The 20,548-nt window shown below is 40.0% G+C and overlaps 1 protein-coding gene across 11 annotated transcripts in view; it reads left to right on the top strand.

Annotated features, from left to right (window-relative positions):
- Positions 1 to 20,548, top strand: part of LOC140117323 (transcription factor 4) — a 366,241-nt gene that overhangs the window by 196,621 nt on the left and 149,072 nt on the right. For all 11 annotated transcript variants that reach the window (XM_072133987.1, XM_072133920.1, XM_072133958.1 and 8 more), the window contains 2 exons: positions 17,403 to 17,532; positions 18,939 to 18,988. In XM_072133987.1, the coding sequence (XP_071990088.1) occupies positions 17,403 to 17,532; positions 18,939 to 18,988 (180 nt within the window). The remainder of the gene's footprint in view (positions 1 to 17,402; positions 17,533 to 18,938; positions 18,989 to 20,548) is intronic.

Below are 20,548 nucleotides of genomic sequence, written 5' to 3'. Positions count from 1 at the left end.
GAGCAGACCCAAACCTGCAATGTTTAGCACAGACCCAAAATTTCAGGGTTCGGGACCCCAATCACAGATTTTTGAGTTTGGTATTTGGGCTCACCCCCACTGGTAAGACCTAACACCAATTGCAGATGTTAACATTTTCCCAAGGGTTGTCGCTCCCCAATGATGCCCACTTTTCTTGCAGCTTTTAAAGAGTTAACACATGCAGAAGTGCACCAGCCATGAGGCGCGTTGAGGCTATTGCCTCAGGCAGCACCACCTGCAGAAAGATGGGGGGCACCATCAGGGGTGCAATCACCTGCTACAGCAGGATCTCACACTTAAAATGAGTGTCTCTTCACACTCAATGTCAGCATGGGGAACCCGCTTGCTACAAAAATAATCTGATATATTACTACTCCGTGGGGCAAAGAGGGTGCAGTTCTATAGCTTGCCACAGGAAGCAGAGAGTTTAGGTCCACCCCTGAACATGCGATCAGTAACAGCACTGATCACGTGTGTTAACGGTGAGTGGTCCCGTTGAGGTTCAGGTACCCAAACCAAACTTTTGTTCCAAATTCTTCAGAACCTGAACTGATCTACTCATCAATTGTAGCCAACATACCCCTAAGTGGAAAGTATGTTTAGAGCTCTGTGCTATGAACCAATGGCGACTCTACTTACCTCTACCCTTGTGGAGCTTCTTTACGACAATGAATTAGGGCAGTTCTTTGCCCTGAAGCAATGTTAGAGTCTCGCTCAGGTGTTGTATGGGTGCTATACAATGGATTTCCATAATTACCTCATATTATACTCGGGCTGCGCTGACTCCTGACTAAGGCGAATGCAGTATAAAAGAAGCTTTTTAATTTGTTTATCCACTAAATTGCGATGTGAAGGCAAATAGCAGTTTGTAGGTCTTCTTTATTCTACTATTGGACCTCCGATTCCCGTTTTGGATGGTTCACCCGGAGCGGGGCTCTGCTGACTATGTTACTTATCATCCCCTAAACCATCAGCCCCACGTCTGATTTTACATAAACGAAACCTAACAACATAATTGAGCTTGAAAACCCAGAAATGACCCCCTTAGCATATATTATACTCCCTTTACTGTAGACAAGCCAGATGTTAAGCACCACTTTTTTTTTACCAGTTTGCTTTAATTTAGACTTTTTTTTCTTATTTCTCATGTAGTAAGGTAGTTTAGATCCAAATTTTTAGTTGACCTGATGGCTTATTTATTAAAAATTTATATTACAGAAGCTTTTGAAAATGTCAATAGAGTTTCTAGAGGAGGGCTTTCTCTTCGGGACACTCTTCACTTGGCCGGCATGTCGAGCAGTTACCAAGTGGGTCTCTAACACTGGAGGACTTGGCTTGTCCTGTGTTTCACAGATAACCCATTTATTTCAACAGAAATCATGTAATACTTCATTTCCCCTGTAGGGGCGCTGCTAGAAATTTGGACTTTTCTAAGTTCCACTACAGATTAGAGCTGGAGATACAGGAGGACATATGGATCAACTTATTGGGGCTCATTTACTAAGGGTCACTTTCGTCGAGTTTCCCGACGATTTCAGATTTGCGCCGAATTACCCCGGGATTTTGGTGCATGCGATCCGATTTTGCCGCATCAGCGTCGGCTTTCACGCGACAGAAATCGGAGGGCGTGGCCGTCGGGCAACCGGACGGATTCGGAAAAAAAGGCAGAATTTAAAAAAGAATTTGTGTTGCAAGATCAGCACTTACATGCACCAGGATGAAGAAGGTGAACTCCGGCGGACCTCGGCACAGCAGCCACACCTGGTGGACATCGGCCGCACGGCCTTAGTGAATCCCGACAGACCCAAATCCTTGTTGGAGAACGCGCCGCTGGATCGCGATTGGACCGGGTAAGTAAATGTGCCCCATTGTCTAAGGTTTTTTCCAAGAAATAGGGATTGTCCGTAGCAGAGAACCGCATCTTGGTGGCAACAAATATGCAGGGACCACAGGTATCCAAAAAGCGGAGAAAGGGGAGACACATCTGTAGTTGCAGTCTGTGGCCTGTAATATTTCAACTTATTTCTGGTCATGGGGGATCATTTAGCGATTGCCAATCCTCGCAGGGTTCTGTTGCCCTGAGAGGAGGGTTTGAACCATATGCTGGCAAATTATGGGACAAAATTTTTGACCTTTTGGATAAAAGTTTTGAGGTTGGGAGTTTAAATTTGTGAAAAAAGTAAGTATTTAGAAAAATATCAACATTTTCAGGTTCAAAAGAGAGAAAAAAAATCTGGGATATTATTAACATTTAAGATCAGGATTCTAAAATATACATTTTTTTTTTAGCACAATGCATATATATTGTAGACAACATGCACATGCAACGCAAATGTCGTCCTTTAAAAATGATAAAAATCAAGTTCTAACAAAAATAAAAGGGGGTTGTTTTGGTACAGATTTCACAGAGAAATCATAATTCTAAAAGAAAAAAATCCCCTGGGATAAAAAAAAAAATGTAAAAAAACCCCTAAATTTGAAGATCAGTATTGTTCGATAAAAAAGTCGAAATTTAGGGATACAACAACAGAAGAGAGAAGCTAAAAAAAAGAATAATTCAGAATGACATCAACATTCTATAGTAGGAAGTGAGAATTTTGAGGTAAAAAGACAAAATTTTGAAATCAGAAGCCTGAGATTCCAGGATAAATGTCAAACGGTGTAAGGATTATACACCCGAGATAAAAGCAGTCCAAATTCTGTGGTAAAGGTCCTGATAGAGATCTGAAGTCTAAGATAAAAAGCCAATATTTTGAAGTAGGAATTTTAAGATAAAAGTCATATTTCTGAGAATATACACATCACATATACACACATACAGTGCCATATACAGACATACAGCATATACACACACAGTACACCATTACACATCACATATACACACAGACAGTGCCATATACAGACATACAGCATATACACACACAGTACACCATTACACATCACATATACACAAATACAGTGTCATATACTGACATACAGCATATATACACACACAGTACACCATTACACATCACATATACACAAATACAGTGTCATATACTGACATACAGCATATGCACACAGTACACCATATACACATCACATATACACAAATACAGTGACTTATACTGACATAGAGCATATACACACAGTACACCATTACACATCACATATACACACATACAGTGCCATATACAGACATACAGCATATACACACACAGTACACCATTACACATCACATATACACAAATACAGTGTCATATACTGACATACAGCATATACACACAGTACACCATTACACATCACATATACACAAATACAGTGTCATATACTGACATACAGCATATACACACAGTACACCATATACACATCACATATACACAAATACAGTGTCATATACTGACATACAGCATATGCACACAGTACACCATATACACATCACATATACACAAATACAGTGACTTATACTGACATAGAGCATATACACACAGTACACCATTAGACATCACATATACGCACAAACAGTGCCATATCCAGACATACAGCATATACACACCGTACACCATATACACATATACAGTGACTTATACAGACATACAGCATATACACACACAGTACACTATATACCGTACACATCACATGTACAAACATGCAGTGCCATATCCAGACCTTTATCATATACACACAGTACACCATATACACATCACATATATACACATACAGTATCATATACAGACATACTGCATATATTCACACACAGTACACCATATACACATCACATATACGTACATACAGTGCCATATGCAGACATACAGCATATACACACAAAGTACACCATTAAACATCACATATATGCATCACATATATATATACATATTATACATACATGCACACATATATACATATTTTGCTGTACAATGAAGCATAACATGTATAATGGTGCACATCGTCCATTCTTTAGTGTGTCAGGTTTGATGCCGGGGCCCCGTGACACTTCGGGCCCCATAGCAGCTGCTATGGCTGCTACCACTGTAATTACACCACTACTCAGAAGTCTGAAATAAAACGTCAGAACTCTTTGACAAAAAAAAAAGTCAAAATTCTTAGAAAACATTCCTGACTTTCGTTTTTTATCCCATAATTCTTAGATTTTATCTCACGATTCTGACTTTTATCCCATAGTCCAGACAGACTTTTATCTTCTTCTCTGGCCCTTTTCTGTCTATTTCCACCACAATGAAATATTTAACCCATGTTCTTTATTCAGCACCCCCCCTCCCCCCCCCCATCTTTTATGGCAGCCAAAAAGCAAATAAAAATAGGATTTGACAAACCAGGTGCACGTCGGTTTATTATAAGCAATAGGAATAATTACCCGGATAATTAAAGAGATCTCTAAATTCACGTGTTTACTTGCTACTTGACTGTTTAAATTACTACAAAGATATTAAAGTCAAATGTCGCCTGAGGCGCTCATAGGCATATTAATATTTGGGATTTGTTCCATGGAGCTCCTATGGGCGGCAGCTTCTGGAAGGCCGAGCTGTAAATATCGTCTGAGGGTGCAGTGGACTGGAAAGAATCCCGCTTAGGAACATTATATAACCCGCAATGACTGTTATTATCATTGTGCGCGGATGATGGCTACATGGTGCGATTACTCCCTATATCATTTATGCTGTAAACATGAAATGTATAACTTGACCCTTTGTGAGCGGAAACCTCTTATCACAATTTAACCTTTTTTTCCGGAAAAATTGCGCAATTAGATGTAATCAGTCTGGAACAATGATGTCACCTCGGAAGGGGTATCTGAGGCTCCAGTGTTGGCAAACAGCCCCAATTATTCCCATACGTTCGAGGTAGCGTTGATAATTATAGGTGCCCATCTCTTGGTTTTTCTTTTCTTCAGTAACTAAAAATGGATGGAATGAGAATAAACTATATAGCAGAAATAGGGAAACTTTTGGAGACCCAGTGCCCAAACTACAGCGAAAAACCCAATTATTTATCGCTGACACAGCAATTTAAAGGGGTATTCCTCCCCTGAAGACAAGATTCTTAAATATACTCAGGATAACAAAATATCACATTCTCTAATTCACTGTTATTAACAAAAATCCAGCATTTCACAGATATAATTCCAACCTGTCTCTATCAGTCCTGGTGGACACTATTTCGGTTGCCCCTGGATCCGACCGTAAATCTTCTGACTTTAGGGTCGGGAAGGACATATTGGGGCACATTTACTAACCGTCTGGAGGAGTTCATAAAGTACAGATTCACTAATATCGTGTGTCCGATATCCTGCATGTGTCGCTTCCCCGCTCAGGTCCGCCGGAGTTCACCATCTTCTTCCTGGGGCATGTAAGTGCATTGTCTTGCGACACAATTTGAATCTTAAATCCGGCGCTCAGTCCGAATTAGTCGGATCGTCTGACCGGCCATCCCCCGATTTCTGTCACATGAAAGCCGGCGCAGCTGCACCACAATCTAATCACGCGCGACACAATCCCCAGTTAATTACCTGTCACAGGGTGCAAATCCCCAAAAAATTGAAAATCCGACGAAAGTGAGATCCACGGACCCTCATAAATAAGCCCCATTGTTCTCCTGTCTAATGATGCACTGAGCTGCTCTCTGCCTCCATCCCCTCGACTTGCATTCCAGGACGAGCTCACACAGAGACTTCCTGCTGGCAAACAACAGCAGCAGTGTGAGGAGAGTAAAGCTACAAGATACAGGCAGATAATGGGGCACATTTACTTACCTGGTCCCGTCACGATCCCCACGATGCGTTGTCCAACGAGGATTCGGGTCTGCTGTGATTCACCAAGGTCGTGCGCCTGAGTTCCTGCATCCGTCGCTTCTGTGCTGAGGTCCGCCGGAGTTCATCTTCTTCTTCCCGGTGCATGTAAGTGCTAATCTCGCGTCACAATTTTGTTTTCAAATCCTGCGGTTTGTCCGAATTCGTCGGGTTGTCCGATGGCGCCCCCCCCCCATTTCTGTCGCATGCAAGCCGGCGACGATGTGCCACAAACGGATCACGAGCACCAAAACCTGGGGCAATTCGGCGCAAAAAGGAAATATTCGGGAAACCCGACAGAATCGCGGCCTGCGGACTCTTAGTAAATGAGCCCCAATCCAGGGGAGGGGGAGAGAGGCACAGCAGATCTGACAGTATTTCATCATCTTTCATCTGTCTCATCTCTCATTCCCGTTTCGGATACTAGAATACTAGATATTATGTCTCAGTACAATGTTCGGAAGCTAAATGAAAGTGTATATAAACCTGGACCCTGATAATCTTAGCACATTGTCAGCACACAGCACTAGAGGGATAAAGTAAAGGGTTCAAAAAAGTATCTTTATTGCGAAAACATCACAAGGGGATTGAAATTTTTAAATTCTCTTTCATGGGCAAATGAAAGCTACTTACTGCTTCCTGCACTAACACAGTTCCAATGATAATCCAGCCCTGTCCAGACCTCCGCACTCCTCCTGCAGTCCCAGAAAGTCCTGGCGGTGTTGCTCTAAAATCGTGCTGAATCCTGGGCTACCCAAGACTTCAGGAGGATGCTGAGAGTCACTCAACCTGTCTCGCAAACTCTGTACCCGGATCACGGCCTGGGTGCCCTCAGAGGCAGCTCCGAGTGCCACTTATGGCAGCCGTACCATAGGTTCACCATCACTGCTATAGTGACTTGTATAATAAAAATTGGAATAAGAGATTCTGGGCAATGATCAAAAAAAAAGGACAAATCGTCCAGGTGAATTTCCTAACTTGGATATTTTGTAACACTTCCAAAGTTATGTCATGGACAATCTACACACAATCCTATTCTGAATTTGGTACATTCTTACCAACAGGAAGTGTGGGGGTGGAGCTGCAATACTGTGCGCTGTGAGAGGGGAGGAGGAGCAGTCAGGAGGAGAAATCTTTCATTCTTCTGCAGTTTATAGAAGGACACAGAGTTTCATGTCTTCCCAGTATTCTATGGAGAATAATTTATTTGCTGAACCCTGCCCAAATCTGACTCATATGATTGGGACTCAAATGAATTCAGATCAAATGAAATCAATTGGACATTCTATTTAGAACCAGACTCAAATTTAGTAAATAGTACTGTTTATCTGGGAAGAATATGGGGCAATTTATCTGGTAAATTTACTTAAATTTTTTTACATTTTTATTATTTATACTATGAAATAATTGACTTTTAATGGAATCTACCATCAAAATCCATCCTGATAAACCAGGGACATTACTCATAGATCCAGGCACCGGGACTGTGGTATCTTCTTACATCTGTTATCCATGGCCTCCTTCCTTCGAAAATTTTAAAATTTTTTAAAATTATTCTAAGAAGTCACATGGGCTCTTGGGGGTGTTAACAGAGACCCTCGGTGCTGTAGCTTCAAAGGATGTTACACTGCGCACTTCCACTGTGCGTTGAAATATCCTCTTCTCCAGTCATATTACATCAGGTAGGAGAAGGGGGAAGTTTTGAGGGGGTAGGGGGATCCAGGCACCATGACTGTGTTAATCTTATATTTGTTGTCCATCAATCCTTCCTTCTAAAATCAACTTTTAAAATTATTCTAATAAATCACATGGGCTTTTGGGGGTGTTAACAGCGCCCCTCGGTGCTGTAGCTTCAAAGGCTGTTACACTGCGCACTCCCACTATGAGTTGAAATATGAGTGATATTACATGGGGTAGAGGAATGGGGAAGTTTTGAGGGAGCAGGGGGGAGACAACCTGTGAAGCTTTGAGACATAATCACTACCTGGATCTATCAGTAAGTGCCCGTGGTTTATCAGGATGGTAGATTTCCTTTAAGTAGATAGTGTTTACACCACTGCAGACTGGAAGGGTCTCATGTGGAGGCAACAAAAGAGTTAATGTTCCCCATTCTTGTGACTGCTCATTTGGCTGCATACAATCCCCAAATGGTGCAGTAAATGAATCTTACCGGCTGATGGTTTGTGAACGCTTTATCTCTCCCTTTATTGCCGGCTGTTAGGGAGGAGAAGGCTGCACACTACTAAATGTCTAGCGTTCCATTTACAAGCGCTTTAAAGTAAGTAGATATACATTGTGTACAGCATGTCCCCAGCGCAGTTACATTACACACATACACCTGGAATATGACCCCAAACACGATAAATCTTTTGTAGCCTTAATAAAGCCTTGTTCACACTCTACAAAGGCCCTTAAGACATGTATATCATGTCCGCTACAATGGAGCTTAGTTATCATACCCGATGGACAGATGGGGCACTCGTTTTGGAAAGAAGCCGCCATGTTTTTTTCAACCCCCTTTAAAGGAAATGTACATTCAAAATCAATCATGGATAAACCAGGGACATTACTCATAGATCCAGGCACCGGGACTGTGGTATTTTCTTATATTTGTTATCCATGGCCTCCTTCCTTCTAAAATCAACTTTTACTAATTAGTCAGAAGGTAAACATTTTAATTTATTTATATTATGAAATAATTGACCTTTAAAGGAAATCCACCACCAAAATCCATCCTGATAAACCAGGGACACTTACTCTTAGATCCAGGCACCGGGACTGTGGGATCTTCTTATATTTGTTGTCCATCACTTCCTTTCTTATAAAATCAACTGTTAAAATTATGGATAATGAGTCACATGGGCTCTTGGAGGTGTTACCAGAGCCCCTCCATGCTGTAGCCCAGGAGTACTCTGACCTCCCACTGTGTGTGATTACATCAAGCAGAGGGAGAGGGAAGAGCTGAGTGAGCAGGGGAGGGGGAAACAGTGTAACAGTCTGTAAAGCCAATCACAGAGGGGAGTTTGGCCACTCATAGCCATGGCTAGTTGCTAGGAGCATCCATTTGCCGAATTGGCCAATCCAGTAAAATGTTGGCATCAGTCGGGTTGAACCTGAATGCCGAACTGGATTTTAGGTTCAGCTCATCTCTTCTGGTGACATATCCTCAAGTCAGGTCTTGAGTATATAATGGATGGGGGGTCTTTTACCCAGTCCCCTGTTCCAGCATTCTTACAGAACCAGATCCTGGAGATGGGACAGAGCAAGGAGCAAAGAGTTTTGTATGTTCTCTCCGTTTTTGCGTGGGTTTCCTCCGGGTCCTCCGGTTTCCTCCCACACTCCAAAACATACTGGTAGTTTGATTAGATTGTGAGCCCCATTGGGGACAGGGACTGATCTGGCAGCTCTGTGCAGCGCTGCGTAATCTGTGTGCGCTATATAAATAAAGGAATTATTATTATATCGGAATAGCAGATCTACCCACTTAGAATGAAACCAAACCAGAAGATTTATGTGGGGTCTATGTGTCAGGCCACTACCAATCTCATCCTGCATAACTATTCAAGTTTATCTCTGCTAAAATCCCCTTTAACTCTAGATAACCCCTTTAAGGAATATCCTTATTCCTGCTGCAGCTCATTCTATGAAGAAAAAGAAAACTAATATAAATACACGGAATAAAGTGGTATCTTTTACACGGATGAGCAGGGTACAGTTTACAAGTTGGGCGATATGGCGGAATAATAAAATGAAAACCAACAAAAATTAGTAGCGGTAATAAAATCTTTATTAGAAAATATGCATTAGACTCTAATCCATCCCTGCCCACCCCACCTGGTCTATTTTGCCAACTTTAAGAGAATAGTTGCACAGGACAGGGCTATGTACAATGCACCAGGTTTGATACATTCACATAATTAATAATTCCTTTATTTATATAGCGCACACAGATTACGCAGCGCTGCACAGAGTTTGCCAAATCAGTCCCTGTCCCTAATGGGGGTCACAATCTAATAAACCTACCAGTATGTTTTTGGAGTGTGGGAGGAAACCGGAGGACCCGGAGGAAACCCACACAAACTCGAAGAGAACATACAAACTCTTTGCAGATGTTGACCCTGGGACATGAACCCAGATCTCCAGTGAATAAATTGATATTGGTCCTTGGACTTCCTGCTGGGATAGAGGGAGAGAGAGCTGCAGTCTAAGCATTGGCTTTTAAAGAGATAACATTTTTATGATAACAAAAATCTTTTTTGAAAAGTGAATATTACAAAAAAACCTTCTCACCCGGGAAATTCTAGACCACTCCAAAAAAATGTATTTTCTTTTAAAGGGATGAGTCTTAGTAATCATAACCGGCTGTGCCTTATTAACATGTATATTTAAGTGTAATGTCCTTGTAAAACAGCGCTCCGCCAAGACATTAGCGGGAGGGGAAATAGACTGTGATATTATGGACAATTTCTCTGTGCATTACATCAGCTCCTCTATTATCATCGGCTTCTGGGAAGGAGAAGCCGCTTTCACATAGTCTTCCCTGGTTGTCACCACTTGGCTACCTACCAAATCTCTACCTTAGTTGTCAGGCTGAGCAGTGACAGGGGCTGCAGATGATTACAGCCTTCTCCATACAGCGCCACCAAAATGTGACATCAGGCTGTGACTTCTCGGAGGAAGAGGGAGAGGAACGTGTCGTGTGAGCGGAATGTCAGTCTCCTAAGCATCACAAGACTCCTCCGTCTAAGATAGAGATAGATAGAAGAAAGTGAGAAGGCGATAGATAGATCCATGAATGGATGGATGAATAGATAGATAGATAGATAGATAGATAGATAGATAGATAGATAGATAGATAGATAGATAGGAGATAGATAGATAGATATGAGCTAGATAGATATGAGATAGATAGATATGAGATACATAGGTATGAGATAGATAGATATGAGATAGATAGATAGATAGATAGATAGATAGATAGATAGATATGAAATAGATAGATAGATATGAGATAGATAGATAGATATGAGATAGATAGATAGATATGAGATAGATAGATAGATAGATAGATAGATATGAGATAGATAGATAGATAGATAGATAGATATGAGATAGATAGATAGATATGAGATAGATAGATAGATATGAGATAGATAGATAGATATGAGATAGATAGATATGAGATAGATAGATATGAGATAGATAGATAGATAGATAGATATGAGATAGATAGATAGATAGATATGAGATACATAGGTATGAGATAGATAGATAGATAGATAGATAGATAGATAGGGTTTAGGAAGAGGCTGCCTCTTCCTAAACCTTACATTGCAGTCCCCCTGCCTGGGGACTTACGGACTTGCACCCACCGGAGTTGCTGTGCTGCTCTAAACTTTCCTTTTTCTTCTAGATAGATAGATAGATATGAGATAGATAGATAGATAGATAGATAAAAGTTCTCTTATTTTAGCTCTTGCCTTTGCAGATTTCTGGGCTGAGGCTCTTATATATTATATACAATGTATGTAATGTAAACTATTTTTATATTTATTGGTTTTTTATAGTTTCTGCCATATTTTCCTTTGGTTATATTTCCGGGAGCGGTCTGTGTGCCAGCAGAAGTGGAGCGCTGCTCTGCGGAGGTTTCTTGCTGTAATCTTATTACTACTATTCGCAGTCTATAAACCTTATGGAACGTTGTATTTTGCGTTGTGTTTGGCTCTTGCCGGTTTTTATACTTGTGGCATTTTAATGTCGTCCCTTGACCCATAAAATCCTATGTAAGACTAATGGATACAAAGTTTCTTTCTTTTTATTTAAAAAAAAAATGGAAATTTAGTTTTACTGGTATTTGGAAATTTAAACAATGTAAAGGACCAGTGGAGCTCAATAACCTTTACTGCTCAGATACAAGAACTGGGAATACTTTCCGATGTAAGGCCCCATTTTGGGGTCTTTTGGGGGGTTTTATGGATCCTCCATGGTTTTATTGAAATAAATTAGGAATATTATGTAACATATATTGTAAGGCCTCTGGGGTACCAGATTACCTGTATATTGGTCTAGACAAACTATCCAGTGTTATGATTGGCTGATTTTGCCAGCTTGGGCAGATTTATCGGGGCTTGTATGCCAGTTTTTTTGGGTTGTGGCACACTAAGCAAGACCCGGCGTATAACTGCCCCACCGTATGACAGATATATCTGGAGGAGCGTCTAGATAAATCTTGCGCTTGCAGGTGGGGGGAGGGGTTAATATCATATGTTGGTGTATAAGCCAACCCGAGTATAAGCCGAGAGCCCTAATATTAACACAAAAATTTGAAAAACTTATTGACTGGAGTATAAGCCGAGGGTGGGAAATGCATTGGTCACAGCCTCCCTAGTATATAGCCAGCAATCCCCCTGTAGTATATAGCCTGCCAGCCCCTGTAGTATATAGCCTACCTGCCCCTGTTGTATAGAGCCTGCCAGCCCCTATAGTATATAGCCTGCCATCTCCTGCAGTATATAGCCTGCCAACCCCTGTTGTATATAGCCTGCCATCTCCTGTAGTATATAGCCTGCCAACCTCTGTTGTATATAGCCTGCCAGCCCCTTTAGTATATAGCCTGCCAGCCCCTGTAGTATATAGCCTGCCAGCCCCTGTAGTATATAGCCTGCCAGCCCCTCTAGCATATAGCCTGCCAGCCCCTGTAGTATATAGCCAGCCCCCTCTAGTATATATACACTGGTCTGTGATTGATTTGTGTTTCTAAATACAATCCAAAAGAAATGCAAAAATGGAGCCTATGGGGGTCATTTACTAAAGGCCCGATTCGCGTTTTCCCGACGTGTTACCCGAATATTTCCGATTTGCGCCGATTGTACCTGAATTGCCCCGGGATTGTGGCGCACGCGATCGGATTGTGGCGCATCGGCGCCGGCATGCGCGCGACGGAAATCGGGGGGTGTGGCCGAACGAAAACCCGACGTATTCGGAAAAACCGCCGCATTTAAAAACCGAAAAAGTGTCGCTTGGGGAGCGCTTACCTTCACCTGGTCCGAGGTGGTGCATTCTGGCGCGATGAGATGACTTTCAGCGCAGCACCGCCGGAAGAACTGCATTCATAAATCCCGGCCGGACCCGAATGCAGAGCAGAGAACGCGCCGCTGGATCGCGACTGGACCGGGTAAGTAAATGTGCCCCTATGAGTTTTTGGATTTTCTTCCATCACATCAGTAGTCAAACTTTTTTGAAGAGGTGTTATGGGAATACATTTATCATATGCTGACACTCAGTGCGCCAGAGTATGATGGTGCCACTGTACCGGAACTGTACATTCCAGTGGGCTTAACTCTGCATCACGTCACTTGTACACTAGGTCTGGAGTAGATTTGTGCTATAGTCTCTACCTTAAGAAGTTTTAGGCAGCATCAAAGTTGGCACAGGAACATCCTACACCGGCCAACTGCATGGCCTGGCACCTCCCCCTCCCTGCTCAACAGAACACTCTTCACCAGCCAACTGCACGGCTTGGCACCTCCCCCTCACTGCCCAACAGAATACTCTTCCCCAGCCAACTGCACGGCCTGGCACCTCCCCATCACTGCCCACCAGAATACTCTTCCCCAGCCAACTTCACGGCCTGGCACCTTCCCCCTCTTTGCTCAACAGAACACTCTTCACCGGCCAACTGCATGGACTGGCACCTCCCCTTCCCTGCCCAACAGAACACTCTACACCGGCCAACTCCTCGGCTTGGCACCTCCCTTCCCTGCCCAACAAAATACTCTTCACCAGCCAACTGCACGGCCTGGCACCTCCCCTTCCCTGCTCAACAGAATACTCTTCACCGGCCAACTGCACGGCCTGGCACCTCCCCCTCCCTGCTCCATAGAACACTCTTCACCAGCCAACTGCACAACCTGGCACCCCCCCCTCTGCCCAACTGTACCATAAAGGGCAGAAAAGTCGCAATTCACAGACTAAATTGTGGCTTGTACCCCTGTTTTTGGGTTAAATGTGGCCCTTAGTATTTCCATAGACAAATTCAATATCAGCTTGATGGAGGCTCCTCTTCACCCCACTAATAAACTGATTCCACAGCTCGTGAAACTCATGATGTAGCCTTTGTATACTCTGCCAAGCCTGGCACTGGGCATTTCATAGTGGCTATACATGGTACTGCAGCGTACAGTACCACAATCTATTTCCAGATAATAGGGTTACTTGCAGTACCAGGCTGTACCACTATGTGATGCATGGAGGTATTCTCGGTAAAAAGAAAATGTTTACACATAATCCCTTGGTCCCTTTTTACCATAATCTAAGTATAGGCTAATGTATGACTTATCTGGGTATACTTTTCCTGATTTCCAGTGATATGTCATTTAAAAGAAAATTATAATATAATAAAGTTTTTAATCTATGCAAATGAAGTTTCTAGTGCACCAGGGGGAGGGGCCATAAGTTTTCTTCTTGTTACACCTTCTTTCGATGGAAGATATAATTCTATGCGGAAAGGGCTGCTGCCACATTCAAAGAACAAAAATAGTGCTCCATAAAAACCAAATTTTTCGTAAAATGAAAAATTACTGAGAAACGGTAATTGTGGGATCTAAAAACGTGCGTTACCTAAAGATAGGCCATCAATTGCTGTCACAAAAATCTGTGATGATATTGTGGATCTGAGTTTGTCATTTGTGCCATCATGATATGTTAGCTGTTGTGTTGGATCGATCTACGGCCACCCACATCACATGGAGCAAGAAACAAAGCAATGACAAACACAACACTGCTACATACAAGTGAGGACAGGCAGCAGCCAGGGATATGATACGGAAAGATAAGAAGATGTCTAAGTGACAGAAATATGTTGGGGTGTACAGTAAAGCTTTATGATGACATGTGGCACCCCCTAGTGGACATGAGGTGTAATCATCTGAAATACAAGAAATGCGTCTCCTCCCCTTCTGTCTTTTAATCTTTTATGAGTTGATTTGTGATATGAATCACATTCAGTCACATGAGAGTTTATGGAACAAAATGTTGTGTAGTTTCAGTACAGGATAATGTAATGATGATAGATACGAGATCGGTAGATAGATAAATTCTTATTATTTATTATTAATATTTATTTATAGAGTACAGTTAATTCCATGGTGCTGTACATTCAATGAGGGGGTCACATACATTGAAGATAGATGATAGATAAATAAATAAATAGATATATGATAGATAGATATGAGATAGATAGATAGATAGATAGATATGAGATAGATATGAGATAGATAGATAGATAGATAGATAGATAGATATGAGATAGATAGATAGATATGAGATAGATAGATAGATAGATAGATAGATATGAGATAGATAGATAGATATGAGATAGATAGATAGATAGATAGATATGAGATAAGATAGATAGATAGATTGATAGATATTAGATAGATAGATAGATAGATATGAGATAGATAGATAGATAGATATGAGATAGATAGAAGATAGATAGATATGAGATAGATAGATATGAGATAGATATGATATAGATAGATAGATAGATATGAGATAGATGATAGATAGATATGAGATAGATAGATATATAGATAGATAGATAGATATGAGGCAGATAGATCTGTTTAACTCTTTGATGCTCCATTGTTTGTGAATAGTGATCTCAGCACAGTGTATCCTCCTGGTTATATAATACTATAAGGCAGCTCTGACGTGTCATCCTGTATCTCTGTATTGTCCCCTGCTCCAAGCTCTGTGCCATGTTTTATCAGACAAATGATTTTTTTGCACTAGTGAAAACACATGTATTTACCGTACGAGGACACTTGGAGCCCCCCCCCCACCCCCCCCACACACACACTTTTAGTCTACGTTGTGTGCTCAGTCCAACTTCCAAAGTTGTAGAGATTTTCCTATTTCCATTCCCGGGTCAAGTTTGACCAACTGCTGGCGGCAGAAGAGTCGCCACTTTGTTGAGCTATTTCGGAATCAAAAAGACTGACTTAATTTAAGACAAGGGCTCTTTGTTGTAGTGGCTGAGCGGCTGGTGAAATGTTTCAGTTCTCAGTGGGTTAACGGCGGTACAGGAGCACCGTCATAATTGGGCCATTTAGAGTTATTTTGCATGTGAATAGTGCGCTAGTGAAGCATTACTAAGTCTGTTGTGAGTGACACGGTGATTAGAATTTAGATTAGGCAAAACACATTCTGTACTTTATCAAGTACAGTAATTAGTTCAGTCGCTAAAAGTTGATTACAAGTAAAGATAAAGTTAGAATTTTTTTTATTAATTTTTTTTTCCGCTCCCGGTCCTTAATTTGAAATTTTCACAATTTTTTTTTCTACGATAATTTTTTTTTTTTTAATATAAAGGATGGGCCGTGCACCTGGTGTGCCCCATGTGAGGACAATTACGGGAACAATGTATCCCAGGCTAGGTGCAATCACGGGACTTGTATATTGTGGGTAAGTTACAACCGTAGTCAATAGATTAACTTCCTCTTATTAACCTTATTGCCGGCCTCATTCGTTTGCAATTTTTTGCTCATCCCAAAATTTTCCCTTTTTGACTTCTAAACCAAACTGTTCTCTACTCAACTGTTCTGCCTTTCCACGTTACATTCAGGAACTTAAAGAGCATCAGAACAAACCCCAAAAATTGGTTACCTAATTAAATTGCTCCTTGTTAAATTTGTTCATTAATTTTTCTTAATTTTTTAAAATAAAATGTAACATTTTATTTTATTTTGCCATTTGCTTTTTTTTTTTTGTCATTTTCACATTTGGGATTTTATTCAATTACTGCCTATTTTTTTTTTTCATTTTTTTATTTTACAGTTCTAAATTATTCATTGGTTTACGTTCCGAAAATTTTGTATAATTTCCGCATTACTCAGATACATATTTTTTGTAATAATTTGCATTATTTATTAATTTTTTTTCTAATTTTTCTATCCCTTATATTTAAAGTTTTATCATGTATATTTAAAGTTTTGTCATTAAAGTTTTTATCATTTATATTTTGTAAAATTTCGTAGGATCTGGCCACTTATTTCTTCTTTATTTTGGTTCGCCATTATCATATCATTTATTTTTGTTATATATTTTTTTTATATTTTTAAATTTTCAGTTATTGATTTATTTAAATAAAAAAAAAATTGTAGTAGTTTATATTATTTTTAAAAAAAAATTATAATTCTAGTGTAGACTGAAAGCAAGAGACAACATAACCCTTAAAATGCAAAGTAGAAAAAAAAAAAAAAAGGACAGTAAAAAAAAATACATCGACGTCTGCTGTGCCATGGACTATCATGTTGTTGGCATGTTGCCTTTTTTGTGTTTTCAGTGCCTTTAACGCAAGCTCAGAATAGGCTGATGGATAAGGTGATTGCATGTCTCCAGCTCTGGATAGTCGAGCCAATACCGTAACCTGGTGCTTCGCCATCATCTACATACTAATGATACATAAAAATGTATAGCACCTTTTTTTGTTTTTTTTTAGTGTTTTTTTATGCTTCTGCTTCGGTGTAAACAATGGAGGACATCTTGGCCTATGAATAAATATGAATACTTTGTTTCCCTGTGTTGTTTCTAGCAAAGCCTGCTTGGAGGTGACATGGACATTGGGAATTCAGGAGCTCTCTCACCCACAAAGCCTGGCTCACAGTACTATCATTATTCAAGCAATAACTCCAGGAGGAGGCCTTTTCACAGCAGCTCAATGGGTGAGTATTATCTTTATTTTCTGCCTAGTAATAGTATCCAGTTACACTCTCAGATAAACCTTGTACCCCACAGAGACACACACGATAACAAGAGCCTTCAGATATTTCCCAGTTACCCAACGGCTCAGCTTGTATTGGCTGCTATTTGTGTAGCCCAGCACATATTACAGGCAGTCCCCGGGTTACATAAAAGATAGGGTGTGGAGGTTTGTTCTTAAGTTGACTCTGTATGTAAGTCGAAACTGTATATTTTATAATTGAAGTTCTAGACAAATTTTTTTTATTTTGTCCCAGTGATAATTAGAGTTTCCAAATTTTTGCTGTAATGGGACCAAGGATTATAAATAAAGCTTCATTACAGACACCTTACAGCTGATCATTGCAGTCTGGGACTATAGTAAAGCATCCGGAGAGCTTCACCAGAGGTCACAGTGGGCAGAGGGGTCCGTCTGTAACTATGGGTTGTCTGTAAGTCGGGTGTCCTTAATTAGGGGACCGCCTGTATACCTGCACTGCACAGACTATTGTGCAATGTTTACATGATGAGCGTCACGCTGTGACATCACAACTACAGTATTCAGCAAATAATGTAAAGAAAAGTGTCTAAAATGATAGGGGTTTTTCAAAAAATATAATATTGTTTCATTCTATAAATTTTGATAATTAAAAAAAAAATTAAAAACTTAATGTACAACCCCAAAAATGTTATTAAGGGAGAGTTTCTAAAGAAACCTAAAGCTGGGTTATATAAAGTGGTAAGTTTAGAAAACCACAGCAAAATAACTCTCAAGCTTACCACAATTATCAAGGCTGTCATTATCTAAGTAACCAAAGTTACTATTAAAGGATTATTTTCCAAAAAGAGCGGCTAGAGGGAAACCACATGGTTGTTAACACATGGGGATTTTTTTTGTAATTTCTTTACAGTCACTGATTCAGAAAAAAATTATATATATGTGATATACATAAGGATGGAGATGTAAGAATTGTTACAATATAAGACTTTCCTCTATTACCGAGAATTTTATTAATAATAAAACACTTTTAAGCTGTTAAACTCTACCTTTCCAATAAGTTAATTAATAAATTATTAAATATTTAGGCATCAGCATAGGGATCCCCTCTTTCCATATCTCTAATTATATAAATTAACCCACTATAGTAAATTTTAAAAACTTTCTTCTTCAATTTAAACCCCAAATGAATTTTTGAAAAATATCATAGAAATATAATAGAAAATTGTAAAATTGTAAAAACAAAGGGCGATAAAATTATTTAACGCCATCATAATTTACATTTTTCCCATTGATTATTTTAAAAAATATTTTACTATATATTATTTTATATAATGCACAAAGCATTAAAAAAAGTAAATTTAAACTGTTTAATTTATTTTTTTTCCACAGAGGTACAAGCAAAGAAAGTTAGAAAAGTGCCCCCAGGTTTACCCTCCTCAGTGAGTACTCATTACTATGAATAATGGAAATTCCTGAAGTGACAGCTTTCTGTAATGTGGTGTTTTTTTTATATATTTGTGGCTGTTTTTAACAAAGTTCTTCATTTTGTCCATCTATACATGTTAGATTCCTTTACAGCAATGTGATTGCAAAGTTTACTCTTTCTGGGATACCCAGTTATGATCTATGTTGAAACTTGTCTATAAGGATTCTGTTTTCCTGCAGTGCCCCCAGTGGTGAAGTTAAGCATTACACTGTGTTTACTGCAATCACTAGGATGTCTTTGTTTTGTAGAAACAGGCAGGTCCTCCTGAGAGAGATAGACGGATTCTTTGTTGATTATGTCTAAACAAATTTGATCTGGTACAGGGGACCCACCCTCTATTAACTGAAAATTTTGTAGCTATGCATAGGTTTTAACCAGAGAGCCCTTTTATTGCATAATATTGTTCAATGGACACTTTGTCCTCCTGTGATGTGCCTTTAAGAAATGTTAGAATGTGTATTTTAGATTGTTTTATAGAATATGACTATGAATATGACCTGTGAAATGTCTCAAACTAAATACTACAATCCTAGGAAATGTTGGCACCGGAATTTCTAAGTAAAGGAAACCTTATATCTGTTGCTATGTGTGAAGTGCAGATCTGTTTACAACATGATGTTCTAGCGACTTTACAGGAAGAGTCATCTTGTCTGTAAAAATGAGGAGCAAAACTTTATCTGGCCATTATTAAACAGGTGGCTAGAGGATAACTGTTATGTGGTCTTACATAGACAATACTTGGGGTCAGATAGAAAACTTACTATTGCCAGCAGCAATGTCTACCTTCCTGTGTCTCTAAAGCTGCTTGTCTTTCATCTTTATTCCCTCGGCTTCTGTCCATATATTTCAATGAAAAGATCTTATCTGATACTTCTGCGAGCCTTCTGATATTTATTTAATTGGTCTGCTAGTGGAATCGCTGTGTACTGAGTTGCATGCATATTAAACTGCAGAACTGCACTCACTATTCTGCTGCTGGTGCAGTCACTGTGTACATACATGACATTACTTATCCTGTACTGATCCTGAGTTACATCTTGTATTATACCCCAGAGCTGTACTCACTATTCTGCTGCTGGTGGTGCAGTCACTGTGTACATACATGACATTACTTATCCTGTACTGATCCTGAGTTACATCCTGTATTATACTCCAGAGCTGCACTCACTATTCTGCTGCTGGTGCAGTCACTGTGTACATACATGATATTACTTATCCTGTACTGATCCTGAGTTACATCCAGTATTATACCCCAGATCTGCACTCACTATTCTGCTGCAGTCACTGTGTACATACATAACATTACTTATCCTGTACTGATCCTGAGTTACATCCTGTATTATACCTCAGAGCTGCACTCACTATTCTGCTGCTGGTGCAGTCACTGTGCACATACATGACATTACTTATCCTGTACTGATCCTGAGTTACATCCTGTATTATACCTCAGAGCTGCACTCACTATTCTGCTGCTGGTGCAGTCACTGTGTACATACATGATATTACTTATCCT

The sequence above is a fragment of the Engystomops pustulosus genome, chromosome 1, assembly GCF_040894005.1.
Source record: "Engystomops pustulosus chromosome 1, aEngPut4.maternal, whole genome shotgun sequence".
Taxonomy (NCBI): domain Eukaryota; kingdom Metazoa; phylum Chordata; class Amphibia; order Anura; family Leptodactylidae; genus Engystomops; species Engystomops pustulosus.
This window is presented reverse-complemented; position numbering and strand designations above follow the sequence as displayed.